The sequence below is a fragment of the Urocitellus parryii genome, chromosome 7, assembly GCF_045843805.1.
Source record: "Urocitellus parryii isolate mUroPar1 chromosome 7, mUroPar1.hap1, whole genome shotgun sequence".
Taxonomy (NCBI): domain Eukaryota; kingdom Metazoa; phylum Chordata; class Mammalia; order Rodentia; family Sciuridae; genus Urocitellus; species Urocitellus parryii.
Genome location: NC_135537.1, coordinates 38,474,532 through 38,495,177, shown reverse-complemented (window position 1 = coordinate 38,495,177; position 20,646 = coordinate 38,474,532). Strand labels below are relative to the sequence as shown.

The following is a 20,646-nucleotide window of genomic DNA, read 5'->3' as shown; positions in this document are numbered from 1 at the left end:
GTTAATTATATCAAACATTTAAGGGATAAATAATAACAATATTATACAACAGCCATTAACAGGGGAGGAGGTAAATACTTTTCAACACATTTTATGAGGCCCATATTATACTGATACCACCACTAAACAAAGATATAGCAAAACGACAAGCCAATATCCTTCATGGACATAGATAGAAAAATCCTTAACAAAATAGGAAATCAACTTTGGTGATATGTTGAAAGAATAATATATGATGTCCACGTGGCATTTATCTTAGAATTTAAGGTTGGTTTAACATTTTTTAATCAATCAATGCCCTTGTTTTAGTCAGCTTGTTTGCCATTGTGACCAAAAGACCTGCACTAGAATGGCAATATGTAAATCAATGGAAATGTAATTGATGTAACTGATGTGATTCAGCAATCTGTATACGGGGTAAAAATGGGAGTTCATAACCCTTTTGAATCAAACTGTGAAATATGATATATCAAGTTAGATGTAATGTTTTGAACGACCAACAATAAAAAAATAAAAAATTAAAAATTAAAAAAAAATAAATCAAAGAAAAAAAAAGAGTGACACAGAGGAGGCAAAGTTTACTTGGGGCTCACGATTTCAGAGGTCTCAGTTCATAGACAGCTGACTCCATCTGGGTCCAAGGTGAGGCTGGACATCATGGTAGAAGAAAGCACTTCAGGGCATGGAAATCAGGAATTGGAGAGAGAGAGCTCTTCCCTCAACAAGGACAAAATACAAACCCAAATTCATGCCCCTAGGGACCCATCTCTTCCAGCTATACCATACCTGCCTACAGTTTCCATCCAGTTAATTCCTAACAGGTGATCAATGCACTGATTAGTTTAAGGCTTTCATAACCCAATCATTTCACCTCTAAACTTTCTTGCATTGTCTCACACTTGAGCTTCGGGGGACCCCTCATATCTAAGCCATAACAACACTTCATCCCACTTAAGAAGAAAGGAGAAAAGTATTATGATTTCAGGAGATGCACAAAAACATTGAACAACATTCAATACCCATTCATGATTAAAAAAAAAAAAAAGAGGCAGCTTTGAAAATCTACAGTTTATTTATAAAAGACCAATGATGTCCTCCAAGATGGGGAATAAGACAGGATTTCCATTCTCAACACTTCTATTCAACATGATACTGAAGGTCCACCTAGCACAGTTAGGCAAGGAAAATAAATAAAGAAGTACAAGCTGGAAAGTAAGAAGTAAAATTATATTTATAATTAAACAACAGGATTGTGTACACACAGAATCCTAAGAATGGTACAAAAATATGTCAGTAGAATTAAATAAATTTAACAAGGTCACAATATACAAAAATTAAAATGTATTTCTGTATTCTAACAACAACTAGCAAAAAAAATCACATCAAAGAACATGAAATACCCAAGAATAAATTTCACCAAATAAATGTGATATTTGAATGCTAAAAATCACAAAACATTTCAGGTAATTTAAGGGATACCAATAATTGGAGATGCCTGGTAGTAATGGGTGGGGAGACTCAATGTGGTCAAGAGTTAGTTCTTCCCAAATTGATCCATAAAGTTCTGCAATTGCAATTGAAATTCCAGGAGACTTTGTTGTAGAAAACAATGAGCTGATTCTAAAGTCTATGTGTGTTGGGGCTGGGGTTGTAGCTCGGTGATAGAGCACTTGCCCAGCATGCGTGAGGCCCTGGCTCCATCCTCAGCACCACATAAAAATAAATAAATAAAAATAAAGTCTTTGTTAAAATTCTACAAACCTAGAACAATCAAAACAATTTTGAAAAAGAAAAAGTTGCAAGACTTCCTCTATCTTATCAACTTACAATAATCAAAGTAGGATGGTATTAACATAATGGCATAAGGATAGACAGATAAATGGGATAGAATAGAGCCATCCATTTATGGTCATATTTTTACAAAAATATAAGGTTATATTTTCAATGGGATAGAGAATAGTCTTTATAGAATATAGTGCTGAAACAGATAATCTTATGGGAACAAAATGAGTCTTAACCTTACCTCCACACCATACATGATAATGTACTCACAATCGATCACAATCTAAACATAAAATCTAAAACTATGACAACTGTAGAAGTAAATAGAGAAGAAATATTTTTGACCTCAGGTTAGGCAAAGACTTCTAACATACATTATTTAACACCTTAACCATTAAAAAGAATTAATACAGTAGACTTTATCAAAGTTAAAAGCTTCCACTCTTTGGAAGACATCATTAAGAAAAACGCAGGAGAAAACACACCTACCTGACAAAAGACTTGTAACATTTACAACTCAATTAAAAGGCAATAATTTAATAGAAATGGCAAACTGTTTTCACAAATACTTCAGGAAGATACATGTACCCAATTAAGTACACAAGAAGGTGCTTGACATCATTAGTCATTCTAGAAATACAATTAAAATGAAGATGAGTTGTTGCTATGAACTCACTGAAGTGGCCACAAGCAAGCAAATAAACCATCCAACCACACGGATGAATTTCTATAAAATTGTGCTGAGAAAAGAAGCTGAACAAAAGAGATTAACTATTGTTTGATTCCATACATGTGAGAGTCTAGAAAAGGTAATCAACAGTGATGCAAGCAAATCAATGATTTCCTGAGGCTGGAGCAGGAAAGAATGGAAAGGGGACAGGAGACAAGGCTCACCGCCTACAGCTTTCACCCTTAACGTGAAAAATATGAAAGCAGCACAAGGTACAAAGGTCTGCAGACCCTCTCGCTCTACTCCTGTGCTTATGATCATCATTATTACCTCAAAGCCAAAGTTTACTCATCTGTAAAATGAGGGTAATAATAATTATAGAATCACTGGGAATATTGATAAGATAATGCATGTAAGTGTTTAATACAAGGCATGGCTCATAGAAAGTACTTAGTAAGTCCTAGCTATGATAATAGTTATGGTTTTGTTCCTTTTTTCATTATTAAGCCAAATGTTATTTTCTCTCAAGATGAAAAGTGGGAACACTGGCTCCCCAGCTTCCTGTATCTGCCCATCCTGAAACATCCTGTGCCAGGCACTCATACCCCAAAACTATCACCACTGCATTAAATCAGGACCCTGGGGGGTGGTGAAGCTGTTTTCTTTTCAAGTTTCATCTGCAGAATCTCAAGCAGTTTTCAGTGTGCTTTTATTTCCCGGTGGGCCTCATTTCCACCAAGATATACTTCCCTAGATTGCAAGTTCCATGAGAACGGGTACATGGAAAGTTAAGCCCACATGGATTCCCCACCGCCTAGAAGGGACTTGGCACTTAGTTGGAAGGAGCTCAATAGATAGATATCAGTTGAATTAATATGATCCCTTTTCCACAAACCATCTATGCAAGTCATGTTTGAAAGAATCTGCTGGTGGCTGCCTTGCTACAGACGCAGCCATGAGTGAGAAGTTAATATTGTGATCGTTCTGGGTAGCCATTTAACGTATCCACAGCAGCTGGAAGATCATTCCTCAACTCTGTGAAATTAAACAAGAAATAATTCATGCTTCATGTTCCATGTCTTCCATAATGAGGTCTTCTTACCAGTTTAATTAGTTAATGAAGGACAGCACACTTTCTACTTTCTGTCAAGAATCCTAAAAGCTTTTGAGAAAAATGACTCAGGATGTGAAACAGCAGGACTCCTGGAAACTATTTCAGGATCTGTGGCAGAGAATCTCAAGCACTGATACCCTTACCCCATTGCTCTGGAGTTTGAATAATGGAGCATCTAGTGATATGTTAGCCCACTAAGTACCATTAGCTTCCTTCATCATCAACCTTTTTTTATTTTTTTTAATAAAAAAATTAGATTGTAGTTTATCTTGCCACAAAAACATTTAATCAGATGTGGTTTAATTGCATTTTGGGTGACTCCAGAGAATTACCACCGTTTCTTTATTGTAAGGATTGTCCTGTGAGAGTCATCCATAATTAACACTGGGAATTTAGATACACTTAACTGTTAAATTTGCATCTCAGTTTCATAGATTCTCCATAAATGCTTTGTCATGGGCCAGGATCTCTTCATGAGCATTGGTATTTAATGGATATTCCTTGAACCAACATTTTGCTTTAAGTGAAATGTATTTGCATTAAAAGCATATTCATTTCCCCAGGATCCTTCTCACACATTTATTTTCCTTTGTTTTGGTATTCACAAAGCTTTTCATGTTTAGCTCATTTATTCTCTTGCAGCATAATGATTTTTAGAAGGTTTGGTATTTAAAAAAAAAATGCATCCCGTATCGATAGTCCAAGGATCTGCATTTTGCTACTAAAAGGGAAACTTTGAGGTGACAAAAAAAACCAACAACAACACATTATTTGCACAAATAAAAGGAAAGCACATTAGAGTAATTGAGCTAACATTTACCTGATTTTTCACCAGTGTCAACATCTTTCTTTGTTCCATCTTTAAGATTTATGCTTTGAGACAAGGATTGTTCACTGTGTTTCTGTCCTTGTAATTCTTTCCTCAGAAACTGATTTGAGGGAAACCTCAACTAACATGTCATAACACTATCCAAGTAGTTTGTCATCTCTTGGTGACCAACTGCCTTACATAAAAGCATAGACACACTTACTTTGGATAAATCAATGTTGTCTGACCCATAAACAAAAATGGAGAAAAGAAAGAATCCAGAAGCAAAATGCAGATCAGTTTTCTAAATTGGCCTGATCTGGCTCTGCATACAATTATGTGACACCATCCTGAACATGAGACGTATTATTCATGAGTGTTCGAGCTTTGTTATATTTTAATTTATTCTTTAAGATAGGATTTCTTTTAGTAGGAAAACTTTCTTTTATTTATCTTCTAGAATCTATGATACAGCTTATCCTGACCTTGACACTGTGGTATTAAGAAATGAAAAAAAATCCCATTTCAGTTCAGACGCTTGGTCCATCCAGTCCATAATTCTGCTTCTGATGATGGTCCCCTGAGGCATTTTATGGATGGTGAGGCTGCCCATTTTGACATCACCCCTAAACTTATTGAATGCTCCCTCTCCAAAATAATTTCATTTCTCTTTGTAACCCAGCATAGCTTAATCACTGTGTATTTACACTGGAACCCTTTAAAAGGACAATTTTAGCCTGCCCTACTTCTTGGTAGGGCAGTGCAGATTCACAGCATTTTATGACTGGAAGGGCCTTGACAAGTTCTCAAGATTGATTCCAATTCCAAACAGCATCAGTCCTCAAGTAGACCTCCTTATAGAGAAATATTTGTTTCTGTTCTTTGTCTCATATCCAGTTAATTCACTATTCAGAGCAAGTTATTCCCTCAATCCCATAGCAACTCAGCCTTTTTGATTATTAGTATAGTTTTACCAAAGTTTCTTTGAATAGATAAAACATCCCTTTCTCCTTGCCTCCAACCATTTCTTTTTTCCTACATATTGGAAAGAACTGTCAGTCAAGACTTCCTCTTATAAAATACAGGATTTCTTTTCCCCTACAGATTATATACATAAGCGCTAAATAATAGACTGTGGATTTATAAACTCCAGCGGCTCAGCCATGTGGAAGTAAAGGTCACAGGTCAGGGATTTCTAGATTCTCCCTCTGGCCACTCTCATTTTACTGAGTGTCAACCAGTTGGCCTCAAATACCATAATCATTGCACTAGGGCCAAGAGAATTGGGACTCGAGCTCTGAGCTCCACATCACCGGGCAATTCTGCAGCACTGCCAAACAACATTGCTGAATTATCCATATTCAGAAAACATCATGTGTACATACTTCCCACATGGCTAATTCCTTTGTTTCTGCTTGCCAACAGAATGGGAGGTGGGCACGAAGAGGTGGGGACAAGTTCAAATTCCGTATCTGCTAAAACCTGCCTTCCACCACACAGAGGCTTTGTAACTTCTGTGCTTTTCTAGCCAGAAATTTTTTTCAAAATCTATTTGAACATAATTATTAAAAAAAAAACGTGGTGGTGGTAAAGCTTTCATTATAAATGCCACCCTGGAAACAATCTTTAGGGTCTTTTCAGGTCCAAATGCCCATATGCATTGAGCATTCACATTGAGCTCTGTCAGAACAGCTTTCACTGGGGTTTTCTTGGTGAGCATCATTTCCCAAGTTTGAAGAAAACCACAGAAAGGTATTTATGAAGATTCACACTGGCTCAGGAGGTGAAGAACTGTATAGACATCTGGCTGGGTGGGAAGAATGGGAATAAACTCTGTGTGGACAAAGCAGAAAACCAGTATATTGGGACTAATAAATAAACATGAGTATGATTCCAAATCAGCCCATGAGAAAAAGTGCCAATATTGGTTTTTGTTAGAAAACAAAAAAAGAAAATCTTAAGGAGGCATGAGTGTTTGTTTTTAAATACATACGGCATGACACGCATTTCACACACACACACAGAGACACACGCACACACACACACACACACACACACACAAAACTCAAAGATAAGGAGCCCAGAGTCATGTGAATGGCAATAAGCAGACCAAGGAAGAAAGAAAGAGTATTCAAGGGGGACAGGGTTAGAGAGTAGGTGATGAAGAAGAGACCAATTTTATACACACAGGCACATGAACATATGTACATATCTTCATACATAAACATGTATTTATATCTATGTGTTTATTTCCCCCAACCCCACTCATACATGGGAGGTCATTCACTACATACAGGGGGCCACAAATTTTCTAAATGAAGGCCAGTCCTTATGTTAGTGACCAGTTTGTTCAATGCTCTTACTTATTAGGGTAATCATGGATAAAATCATGGGTGGTGATTTTGTGAGTCAATCAAATTTTACAAAGAAGCCTATGAAATCTATGAATGTGATTGTTCTTTTAAATTTGTGTAATGCTTTTCACTTTTTTAAACTTTTTTTATTTGTTGATAAACCTTTATTTTACTTATTTGCATGTGGTGCTGAGAATCAAACCCAGTGCCTCACTCATGCTAGGCAAGCACTCTACCACTGAGCTACAACCCCAGCTCAAATGTGGTTGTTCTTTTAAGCTTTGTAGGTGGGTGGTAGTAAAGTAAAATTGTCTGGGATATAAAATCATGACTTTAATGCAAATATAAATTGAACACATCAAATATTTTACTCAATTATTGACTTATACAAAAATTAGTAAGATGTTGAGACCAATTCAAAGAGCTTTTGGAAAGTAGAGTTTATACAATTTACTAAACAATTAGGAAAACTTACTGGGTTAGACAAAATTTGCTTAATGTCTTAGAGGCCAATGAACTGTAACCTCTGGGATTATTTGTTCTATGGGGCAGATCATTTTTATCTCTTCTAGGCACTTATAAATGAATATGCAAGTTTTGTAAGTCTAGAACATTTAATCTCTAGTAAGTAGTGAGTCAAAATAAGTGCATGCTCCTAGACACCTTTGGGTAGTCTTGGCCCCTGGGTGACATTGAGAGGACATGCTATCCAGCATTTTACCTTGTTTTCAAGTTATGGATAATTTCCTTAAGAGTGGTAAAAATGGGAACACACTGTAATACCTGGGAGAGTATCCAGATCTCAGCTTGTATATGTAAGTAGGTGCTGACGTGTTTTCGGTAGGGAGCACCTATTTATCATTGCTCAAGACAGAAGGCAAGAATAGATTCCCAGAAAGTGGGACTTATTTATCAAACTTGCTATAGGAAGGGAGAATGAAGCTAGGCCTTTGCCCCATTAGAAAAATGTCTAATAATTCATTCATTTATCTGTTCAGTGGTTCAACACTCATCTGTTGAGTATTTGTTATATATCAGGCATTGAGGACTGCAGTGAAAAAGACAAGGTCCCTGCTCCTAAGAAGCTTACATTCTAGTAGATAAAATAGGCAACAAATAATAAAACCATCACAGAATAGGTATGGTTTCAGGTAACCTAAAGGCCCATCAACTGATGAATGGATGAAGAAACTGTGGTACATATACACATGGAACACTATTCACCCATAAAAAGAATAAAATCCTATTAATTGTAACAGTACGGATGGAACCGGAGAACATTATGGTTAAGTGAAATAAGCCAGGCACAGAAAGACAAATACTCCATGATCTCACTCAGACATAGAATATAAAAGTTGATCTCATAGAGGTCAAGAGTGGAATGGTGGTTACCAGAGGCTGTAGAGAGGGGTAGGAGAGTTGGCGAAAGGTTGATCAATGAGCAATAAGTTCTGTTAGATAAGAGTAAGAAGCTCTGTTGTGGCATTGCACAGTGGGATGACTGTAGATAGCAAGTATGTTCTATATACCTTAAAAAGCTGGAAGAAAAAAATATGAATGTCCTCAACAGGAAGAAATGATTTATGGTTGATGGTATAAATATGTCTAAGCTAAGGCTGGGAATATAGCTCAGCTGGTAGAGTGTTTGCCTTGCATGCACAAGGCCCTGGGTTCAATCCCCAGCACCACAAAAAAAAAAAAAATGTTTAGCCTGATTTAAACATTACCCAATATATACATCATATGGTGTATTGAAACATCATAGGATGCTCCATTATTATGTGCAAATTTTATAGTTTTGTATATGAAGTTTAAAAATAAGATAGAGCCAGGCATGATGGTACATGCCTGTAATCCCAGCGATTCAGAAGACTGAGGCAGGAGGATTGAAAGTTCGAAGCCAGCCTCAGCAACTGAGTGAGTCCCTAAGCAACTTCATAAGTCTTTGTCTCAAAATAAAGATTAAAAAGGGATAGGGATGTGACTCTGTGGTAAATCATCCCTGGTTTCAATCCCTGGTATCAAAAATAAATAAACAAAATAAAGAACTATGAAAAAGAAAACATAAAAGAATTAGAACAAGGGAGATACTAAGTGACCAAGGTAAGGGTGGACTTTATATTAAATGGTCGGGGAAATCTCAGGAGGATTGGTAGGCCCACAGTGTGTGGCCTAGCCCAAACTGATGGATCTATAAGCCTCATTCATCTTCTGACAAATGGTTCCAGACTGCTTATGTCTATTTTATGAATGCAGCTGTTTCGTGGTCCAGTGTATCTCCAACAAAAATTCCCATCCATGAGGAGAAAATGGGCACAGAGACTCCTAAATTTGAATCTTTTCCTACCACTTACTGCTGTATGACTTTAGACAAGTTACTCAAATGTATTTTTCATCTGTTAGTGACACATTATGATCACTTCCTTCTGGTATCATTGGGAAAATTAAATAAAACAATGTTTAAAGCTCTAGGTACATAGGAAACACTCAACAACTGCTAACTATTCTTATTCCCCAATGTGGAATGTCTTCATGTAGTACTGGTTAGCCTTGCTAGTAGTGTAGTACTAATCACTGCTGTCACATACTTCAGGACCCCTCTGACCTCGAGGTCCCCCAGATGTATTGGTGTTAAGTTAAAACACGTGGTCAAAATTATCCCAGCAGCCAGTTCAAGTTATCCAAAGAGATGGAAATTACACGGTCCCGTGGCACACCTGAAATATTTTAGCACAAGCTTTTCGGTCCTTGGATAAATGAAGAGTCTGGAAACTAAAATAACAGTACTTTAATGGAGTTTTGATTTGGGATGTTTTTCCTTTCCTTTCCATTCCCATCTTGCCCTTTGTTTACTTTTCCTTTTTCTTTCCTCTTTTGAGTTGTCTTCTCTTCTGGGGAGCTATGGGTTCAGAAGCTATTAATTAACTACTCCTTATTCTAATTTTCAATAAGATTTAGTAGGGATTAAACTACCCCCCTTGAAAAGAGGGATTAAATGTCTACAAAGTCCATGAATTGATTTTCTAATTGTTTTGGTAATAATGGTTTATTTCACTTGATAATGTTGCTGAAAAATAATAATTTTAATTAAATTCTTAATGTATTTTTAGCATTTTATGGATCCTAGGGAGACGAAGTTTTCTTGCAGAGAATATGTTAGGAACATCACATTCTTCTCTAACTCCATAGTTATTATGATCAGGGGAATGCCCATGATACATTCCATTGCAATTCAATTGCGCACCCCAGACAGCTCAAGATCTGTTTATAAAGGAGAAAAAGATCTTCCACAGCTGCTTGCCTCTGACTGCATCCTTCATGCTGTACCACAGCAGCCATGGATGTGCTAAAATAACAGACTTGAATTTAAACTTTCAGAGCTCTCAAATGTCTTTCAAAATCATTCTCATGACACAAATTGCTTAATTTTCCTACATGAAAACTCACTGATTACAGATGAGTGAGAGTCAACACACGAGAAGAGGCTATGTAGAATCTTTGTACATTTGCCCATCCAACTCTTCAGGAACTAACAGGATTCAGTCTGGTTCTGATCCAATGGAGGTCATGGTCATTAATGTACTCTCCTTGTGGAGATTGAAATCCACTGTGAACAGTATGGGGCAGCTTGGGAATTTCTTATAATATTCATTGGCTGGTCATCACCCTGTCACACAGCTGGAAAATATTTTCTTTGAAAAATGAGTGTTTATAAGAAAGACTTAGAGGAGAGGAGGAAGGAAGAAGGGAAGGAAGAAGACAGCAAATAATCCAAATCAGAGTCATATAGAATAGACCTCACCATCCAATTGCTCCATCTTTAAGAATAACAATAATTAAGTTCTTGAAGAACTTAAATTAGAATGTTTATTCCCCAACTTTTATTTAATTGATGATGATGCTCTATATATCTGGGTCATCCTTGTAGAGATACAATAACTGTAATAAAGAATTTATTGAGGGCCTGGGATGGTGGCTCAGCAGTAGAGCATGTGCCTAGCACGTGTGAGGTGCTGGGTTTGATCCTCAGCACCACATAAAAATAATTAAATAAAATAAAGGTATTGTGTCCAACTGCAATTAAAAAATATTTTTAAAATATTTATTTCTTTAGTTTTTAGGTGGACACAGTAACTTTATTTCACATTTATGTGGTGCTGAGAATCGAACCCAGTGCCTCACGCATGCTAGGCGAGTACGCTATCACTTGAGCCACATCCCCAGCCCCTAAAAAATATATTTTTAAAAAAACAAAATTTATTGAGGGCTGTGGTTGTGGCTCAGTTGTAGAGTGCTTGCCAATCACATGTGAGGCACTGGGTTCAATCCTCAGAACCACATAAAAAATAAATAAATTTTAAAAATTCATTTTAAAAAAAGAATTAACTTAGTACCTTCTATCCTCACAAACATCTTGGAAACTGAGTTTCGATAACCCTATTTCATGATGAAAGAAATTCAAGTTGAATGGCCTTACATGATTCTTGCAATGTCACCCAATTATTGAGCAGAAGGTTTGAATCTGACCCCAGCCTCCCTCCCTGGAACCCCTCACTCTCTCAGCTCTGTCTCCCTTCTCCTTGGCTGAAATGCTGAGGAGCATGTCTTCGCATCCTGTCCTTCCAACCTCCCTTGGAAATCATTTCCTAACAGCAAACTGCCCAAATAATGCTTTAGTTTGTTTCCAAGAAAGAATATTGGCCTTCAGAGCAGGCTCCTTCTATCAGCTTTCTACTTCTAAAAAGCACTGCAGGATTCTCTGTTCAGAGCTCATATACCCATCAAAAGAGAGTCCACGATTTATCCCTCGTGATGGTTAACATTCCCCCATGCTGATGTCAGGTGCTCTCAGAAATTGAAATGCAGGAGTTCCCTCGATGCCAGTCTGTTAGATCAGTGGCTGTCATGATAAGATGTCTCCTAGGAATTACAGGGACAAAGCTGTGGGACAGCCACCAGGCCACCCTCACAGCTTCTGTGCTTATCAACATCCTCGCCCGGTGGTATCAGATTTTCCAGGGTTGTTTTAATTTTGTAGAGTGATCGTGGGAATTGAGAGGGTCTCTGAGGAAGTGCCTTCCTTAAGTCATGAGTTTTAAAGGGAGGTCGCCCACACCCACCCATCTGGAGTCAAATTCCTTCAGCCAGAGACAGGGAATTTTGGAGGCCTAAGAAGGACATGCGCAAATATTCCTTGCCTCTATCTTTTCAATATGGGATTTGGAGTCCTTTCCTGTCAATCACCATTCAGTGTCTTTTAGAAGCTCCAAATGGAAGGAAAACAGCTCTGGTGAACCACACTCTTCTGGTATTAAATGTCCCCTCTTGTTTCCCAATATCCATAATAACATTTCGTCCTCTGTCCACCCTCAGTGACTTCCATTTGGGGAAACATCTTGACTCTGTCCTTACTTAGTGCATGAATTTGACATTCACTTGATGCTCTCCGCAGTTTACAGAGCCTGTGCTCCCTACCAGCTTCAACTAATTCTAAAATGTCACGGTTTCTGTTAAAATGCTTCCAGCGACTGCCAGAGTAAGCAAACAGATTTTTCTTTTCCTGTGTGTGCTGTGAGCTCATGGCATGAAGAAGCTTTTGGTTTTAAAGTGGACTTCTGGTCTTACCATGGGAAGAGTGGTTATCTTTATCCACTTGCCTTCCTGAGAATTTCAGAGGATGAGATTTCAGCATCTGACTGTGGCCCTTGTCACCCAACCCCCAGACTTTATGTCTTTCTCAACTTCTCCTCACCTCCATGGCAGTCCAACAGCTCCTCCTCCATGTGTTTCTGGAGCATCTCCCCAGGGTTCAGCTGCCATCACTGAGCCTTCCCTCCTCCCTCTAGCTGCCTGGGGCGTGTGCACTTGTGAACTATATTCAGTCTGTTTTCAGGCTCAGATTTAGGACCTTCCACAGTCAGTTGCTGACTTCATCTACTAATAATTAGTCCAAGTTTTCCCCATGTCCCCCACATTGGGGTACTGCATATCCTAGTCACCCAGAATACGTGGGTCCTTGTCTGTCTGTTGACATCCTAAGTATCAGTGCTGAATATTTCTCCACTTTCCTCTACCCTGGAAATGAACTCTTATGAACTACATTATTTAGTTTCCCTTGCCCTCTGGGTTACGACTGGGCTTTGCTAAGGGGGACCAGGAGGATATTAAGAGGCACTAGAAGGGGACCGAGTCCCTGACTCCCTGTGCAAATAACCACAGCTCCTCTCTACCCACTGTAACTTCAGCATATCTATCCTCCTGGGCTCTAAGTGCTGGGCCATATTGGCTCATGCCTGTAATTTCAGGTGCTTGAGAAACTGAGGCAGGAGGATTGAAGTTCAAATACAGCCTGGGCAACTTAGCAAGACCCTGTCTCAAAATAAAATTTAGAAGGAATTGGGGATGTAGTTCAGAGGTATAGTGTTTGTCTATTATGAATGCAGCTCTGGGTTCAATTACCAGTACTGCAAAATAATAACAATAATAATAATAGTAACAATTCTTCAAGTTGACTTCTTAAAATGTCCCATCTGTTTCCTACAAGAACTCTGACAGGTACAGCACACTACAGGCCTAGTTTGTTCAGGAAATTTGCTGATTTTCATTCAGTCAGTAAAAAAATAAATGTATGTTTATATATATTATTTTTTCATCTTCTATTTGGTGCTATATTATAGGCATTGGTGACAGAATGTGCAGCAAAACAGAGGTCCTGCCTTCAGGAGGTTACAGTGTAACAAGGGAAATGTGAAACAGTCAATTATAACAAAGGATGGGACAAGTATGGTAAGGGCTGGATGGAGAACACACAACATGGGGACTTAGTGTAAGGGGTCTGAGAGGTCACTCAGTGACATGATCTCTCCACTGTTTCTTTGTCCTTTTGTTGTAGCACTCAGTGCATTCTATGTTGTTATTACTCCTGTACACATTTTCTCTGCTCCCACTGAGCTTTGTGAGAGCTTTTGGAGAGCAGAGGTTGTGTCTTTTTACCTTTATGTCTGCCTCAGGCCTTAGCCATTGCCTAGAATATTGTAGAGGCTCAATAAGCGTCCAGTCAAATTGGATTGAAACTTCAGAACACTGTGGACCTCAGCTCCAGCCCACCACTGAGGGATTTATGATATCAAGCTGGATGATAATGAGTTCCAACCCATTCTGAGCCACTGAAGTAACAGAAAACAGTCTTTATAAACTAGTGTAGAAAGAAAATCATTGCACAGGAAGGAGCCTTCTAAACATGAGCAAAGAATTTGATAGATATTGTCAACACACACTGTTTGGGATGTTTGCCAAAAGGCATCGGAGCCATTAATTGGGGTAATAGTTGAGTTTTCTTTTATACTTTTCTTTCTTTTTTGCCCCACTCGCTTGTGTCCTGTTTAATAGCACCATGGCTGAACTCAGCATGGAATGAAAGAAAAAGAGGCAAACGCAAACTCTGCTCCAGAGCAAGGAGATTAGGAGTGTGTAGGGGCAAACCCTCTGGTGAAGTTTTTAAAATTTAGGTTAGGAGAAAGTCCACTCAACATCCTGAGGCAGTGAAGTTCTGGAGAATGAGTATCCAAGGACAAGAAGTGGGAGAAGAAAAGAAAACCCTGACAGTGTGGTTACCAGAAGTTCATAGAAATGTACCTCTCCTTCCCCAAAGGAAATATTGAATAAAACAATAATTGTCTTTTTATAATATATGGTTTATCACAAGGCAAATAAGGGAAATTTTTAGAGGTAAAAAAAGGATAAAGTGAGTATCCACAGAGATAAGAAAGCTTATGTGTCAATTCCTGGTTGCCTAGAGCAAGGGTTGTAAGAAACAGTGAGTTCACCTAGAACAGGTGCAAAATGTGGGGCTGCTAGTATCCTCAGGTAATGTATTAATTAACTTTAGACTTATTAAGATAAATATGTGACGTCTAATTTCTACAGTCCCTATTGGAAGAATTAAAATAAACTGTAACTTCCAAACGGGGGTACGGGCTGGGACAGGGGAATGAGAGGAGGAGGAAAAATCAATGCAAAAGAGGCAAGAGAGAAAGAAAAAAAGAATTCTTTTAATTGAAAAATGAACAAATTGAGAGCAAAAGTTAAGATTGTATAAATGAATCCAATTTAACAATAATCACGATTTGCATAAATGGATTATAGTCTCCAGTTAAAAATCAAAGAATCTTAAACTAGATTTTGAAACTCACTTATAAACTATTCATAAGAGAAACCCCTAAGAATATCAGGACAGAGAAAGACTGAAAGTAAAATGAGGGGGAAAGGCATACTGGGGCCACACTGAATGAAGTAGGTGTGGCTACATTAAATATTAGGAAAAGCTAGTACTAAAATGTGTAGGCTTCAGTACAAAAGCAATTACAATATAGAGAGAGGGGCACATGTAATAAAATTTCAATTTCCCAGGAAGACAGAATTCTGTATTTATATACCCCTAATAGCATAAATTTTGAAATATATAAAAAGGAAATTTCTAGAACTACAGGAAAAGGAAACATGTCCAAAATCACAGAGGGATATTTTCACACATCTCTCCCAAAATTGATGGATAGATAGACAATGAATCAGTAAGGAGTTAAAAGGTTTGAAGATCACAATTAGCAAGCTCAAGCTAATGGACACACACAGAGTCCTGAGAGCACACTCTTTTCATGTAGTACACTTGAAACATTTATGAAAATGGATCGTATTATAGACCATGGAGCAAATCTCAGCAAAATTCAAAGAATGTGGCACTTTGTCTAATAGTTATGTTAGAAGTTAATAATTAGAATTAAGTTAGAAGTTAATAACAAAATAAAAACAAGGAAACTCCATATTTTTTGAAAATTATTGTTAAAAAATATTCAAACTCATGAGTCAAAGAAAAAAATCAAACTTGAAATTAGTAAATATACATGTATACATATATATATACATATATATATATATGATTGAACAATCATGAAAATATTGATCAGAATAAAGCTAAAGCACAGTTAAGGGGAAGATTGTGGCCTTCCTGCTCATGCTAGAGACAAAGAAAATCTACAAAATAATCTACAAAATAATAAACTGAGGATTCAACTCAAGAAATTAGGGGGGAAAGTACGTTAGAAAAAGAAAATAAACTAAAGAAATAATGGAAATAATAAATCTAAAAACAGAAATCAATGAAAGAAACCCTATTGTATAATAGAAAGTACCTGAAAGTTGTTATCTTTTTTTTTCCTTCAAAAAGCCAACAAAAATGATAAACATCAGGAATGAAAAAGAGACATCACTATAGGTCGGCGAACATTGGCAAAAAATAAAAACAGGATATTATTGACAATTCTTTGCTGATTATTTTGAATATTTGGTAAAACTCTTAAATTCCTAGCAAAAATGTAATTTCCAAAATTAATTCAAGAAGTACAAATCCAAACAGCCCAAATTATCATGAAAGAAATTGAATCATTAGTTAAAATTGTTACCATAATGCAAGCATCAGATTTATGTGGTTTTGTAAAAAGTTCTACGAAATAATCAAGAAATAAATAATTCTAATCTAACATTAGATTCCAGAATGTAGAGAAAGAAGGAACTTTATTTTATGAATCAGATATACACTTTTCACTACAAGCGGATAACCATAAATAGAAAAGGCGAGTTTGTAAATGTACAATTTACAATAACCCCAAAGCATATAATCGATCCAGGAAATAAAACCACCAAAATGTGCAAATTTTTGTACTATGAGATTTTTTTTAAGTTACAGAAGACTTAAGTAAATAAAAACACACATCAGTACACTATTTTTATCGATGAGAATACACAACATCCTAATAAAATGACATAGCATTCTCCCTGAATAGATACATGGATTAACACAACTCTCGGGGGTTTTTTTTTTTTTTTTTTGGTAGAATGTTAAAATGATTCTGAAATTTATCTGGAAAAGCAAAGGTTAAGAATAACCAAAATATTCCTGAAGGAGAGGGAAGGGAAGGTGAGGGATCTTGCCCTGGCAGATGTCAAGGATTAGCAGGCGACAGCAGTGAAGATAGTGTGGCCTCGCCACAGAGGTCAGCCAGCAACCACTGCAGCAGAATTAGCCCAAAGGAGCCTTCACTTTTTTTTTTTAATAAACTTTTTTTTCTTAGTTGTAGACAGGCACAATATCTTTTATTTTATGAATTTATTTTTATGTGGTGCTGAGGATCGAACCAGGGTCTCGCACATGCTACACGAGTGCTCTGCCACTGAGCTACAACCCCAGCCCAAGGAGCACTACATATAAATAAATAAAATAAATGTTCATTGAAACCTAAAAATTTTTTTAAAAAAAGAAGGAGCCTTCACTTTTAAGGAAACTTGATACAAGGCAAAACTAATGCTGCAGGTGATGGGCAAGGAGGATGCACTAGTTAAAAAATGTTCCTGAACACCTAAAAGGTAAAAGTAGAAGCCTACCTCGTATCCTGCACAAGAATCCATTCTAATTCTAGATAGATGGAGATCTTAAAAGTTAAAATCCAAACTTTAAAAATTTTACAAGAAAACACAGGAGAATTCTGATTCTAAGGTAGGAAAGCATTTCTTAAAGAAGACATGCAAAATGAAAATCATAAGGGAAACAATGAATTCAACTACATTGAAAATAAAAGCATTTAGTGATCAAAACACATGCTAAACAAGGGGGGGGAAGTTGAGTCACAAACAACTGGAAAATAATACATATACAAGCTTCATAACAACATAAGAGTAGCAACACAAACAGATCAAAAACATATCATATTAAAAATCAAGAAGAAACAAATAAATCAACCGAAAAATTGTCAAAAGACCTGAACAGGCATTTCACAAAAGAGAAAATATAATGACCAAAAAATTCATATAATAATATGTGCTCATTCCCATTAATAATTTTTTAAAATGAGGTAATATTTTATACTCACCAAATTAGCAAAAATTACTTTGAGGATACCAAGTGCTGGAGAGGGTATGAGGCAAGAGAAGGACTCATACACTGATGGTGGAAGTGTGAATTGAAAAGGAAAATCTTTTGGAATTACATGGTAAGTTGAATACAGGCATACCCTACAGTCCAGCAATTCCACTTTTACATTTTGGCCCTAGAGAATGTTGATGGCACATATAATAATAGGTAACTGGAAAAACCTTAGTACCCAATGTCAGGAAAAGGGATAAAGACAGTGAGTAATGAATAGCAAAAAGAAAAAAAGAAAGAAAAGGAAACAGTACAGCTATACATGATAATAGGTAGATTTTACATGTTCGAGTGAAAAAAACAAGATGAAGAAATACATCTGAAGTATATGGTTCAAAAGCTGGCAATATTATAGTGCGTGTATGTGTACAGGCGTGTATGCGTGATTAGCACACACGCAGGACAGGAAGGGATCTGAAATAGGAAGTGAGGGTACAAAAAAATTGGCCTTCAAAGATACTGGAAATATTTTCCTTGTGTTGAATTATGGACATATGTGTACTTTTTATATCATCGCCCTTGGTAATATACATTTTTGTTCTCTGCACTCTTCTATATGTATGGTGTGTTTCATAATAAAACAAACTGCTGGAGGCTGAAGAATCGCAACTATCCACAAGATGGGCCTAGTAGGTTTTCAAGGATGAGCAAGACTGGAAGTTTCCCTGAGGCTTTGATTCAAGACTAAAACTAGTGAAAAGTGAGAAGAAAGCTTTTAAGTGGGGCAGAGACTCCTGCTGGTGTCCTTGGAGGTTGCTGGGTATTTCATGACTGCAGGAAGTAAACAAGTGATTTGAGGAGGAAAACTTGAGCAAAGGAGTATTGACTTTCTTTTGTATCCAGGAAGGTACATTACTTACACTCTTGCAGACACAAAGATGCTCTTTTATAAATATGAAGACATCTGTATCCGTGACTCATACAAATGAAAGTTTATTTTCCCTCAAATGGCAGGGAGTCCAGAAGTAGGCAGGACAGAGTTCGTTGGTTGGTTAGCAGTAGTTTCTCAATCCAGACTCTGCTGTCTTTCCACCCTGCCATGTGGAGCTTGTGGGCTTTTTTGCCCCTGGCATCTCCTAACTTCTCATCTGACTTTAATGCAGCATTAGAGACGTTTTCCCAACTCTTTTGTCAGCAAAGCAAAGGTTTTCCAAGAACGCGCCCACAACCTGTCCCTCATATCCTCATAGTCAGAATGTTGTCACTTCTTGCTGCAAGAGAGCCTGGGGAAGTACTTATTTTTCCACTGCAGCTGGTATATAGGAGCAGACAAAGGGAGGGGGTAAGGGTAGCAGTGGTTTCTCAACAATCTATCAATATTCCACTCAGAATTCTTTCTCTTTTCTCCCCAGGAGCCAGTCTACGTGATGACTTGTATAAATATTTCGCCTTCCATCACTCCCATGGAGACACCATGACCGTCATGGATCCAAAGCAGATGAACATTGCTGCCGCCGTTTGGGCTGTTGTCTCTTACGTTGTTGCAGACATGGAAGAAATGCTACCCAGGTCCTAACAACAGTGAGGACCAGGGCACTCTCATCCTTTCTAGCCAGGAATCCTGGGTCTGCAGCCTCAAGAAACTGTCCTTCGCAAAGCAGATTTATATGATTCATCTTCAGAACCCAACTTTTTTATACTTTCTGTCATGCTCTGTCTTAATGCTTCCTGAAATGTTTCTAGAATAAGGAATAACCCCCATCACCACCTAGAATCGCCATATGGAAGGAATCACAGGGAGGGCATTTGTTTATGCCACCTTTTAAAAATATTATTTCTACTTTGAAAACAAATGCTGAATGAAGACCTGCAGTTTTTATGGGTTTGCTTATGAATATTAAATATAATGATCGATTGTTACGTTTATGTTTTTATTGTAAGAGTAGATGAATTACAAATTCCTCTTAAAACTTAATTGAATGTATGGATGCATTTGGCTTTCTAACTTGCACATGTTTATAGTATATGAGCTTTAAATGAGATATGGAATTTTTAAATTAGCAAGAAAGAAAGATGTCCCCATTTGGAAAAAATCAAGGATGTATAATCCAATTACCTTATTAAATCCATTATTAGATAAATAATAATGCCTATACACATGTACATTTTATATATTTCACACACTTGAAGGAAGTTATGGCTTATTTATACTTTATTGAGATTGAAGCTGAAGAAAGGGCAGATAATATCTTCATAGGGTTCTATAGAGCAAAAGCAAATGCCCTCATCTACTCTACAATCTCTACTATTCCTTCTATACAATACCAAGTATTAAATAAAGAATTACAAAATATACCCAAAAAGGTGAGAAAAAAATAAACTCATTGTCAGAAGAGAAAGCAATGACAAGAACTGCATTTAGAGGCAACCCAGGACTTTTAACTATCAGAGAGGGCATTTAACATAACTGTGATTAATATGTTAAGAATCTAGTGTGAGAAGTGGACTATGCACAAGAACAGAGAATTTCGGCAGAGAGATGAAAACTATAAAACAGAGTCAAATGCAAATACTCACATAAAAAATACAATGACATAAATTTAAGAATTTTTCTGTTGGCTCATCAGACTAGACAAGGTTGAAGAAAGAATCAGTGAAATTGAATATGGGTCAACAGAAATTATTCAAATTAAAACACTAAGAGAAAAAAAAAGAGAGGAAAAATATGCCAGAATGGATCACCTAAGAACTATAAGACAATGTCAAAAGATCTGATATACATGTAATATATTTGGATGACAAGAAGGAGTAGGAGGAGGAGGGGAAGGGAAAGGTGGGAGGAGGAGGAGAAATAATCAGTTTTGTTAGTAATATTTAAAAGAACTGAAAGACAGAGTAGGGTCTTTCATTTCTGTCAAGGTAGCAGACCAATACTCTGGCTTTTTAATACTGAAAACAGCTAAAAATGCTAGATAAAGTGAGACTGTATGAATGTGGTGATTA

The 20,646-nt window shown here is 37.1% G+C and overlaps 1 protein-coding gene across 1 annotated transcript in view; it reads left to right on the top strand.

The window, feature by feature from the left end:
* Positions 1-19,667, top strand: part of Cpq (carboxypeptidase Q) — a 372,519-nt gene extending 352,852 nt beyond the window's left edge. Inside the window, exon 7 of the mRNA XM_026383548.2 lies at positions 19,056-19,667. Within this exon, the coding sequence (XP_026239333.2) occupies positions 19,056-19,219 (164 nt within the window). The 3' untranslated portion in view covers positions 19,220-19,667. The remainder of the gene's footprint in view (positions 1-19,055) is intronic.
* Positions 19,668-20,646: the final 979 nt, after the last annotated feature.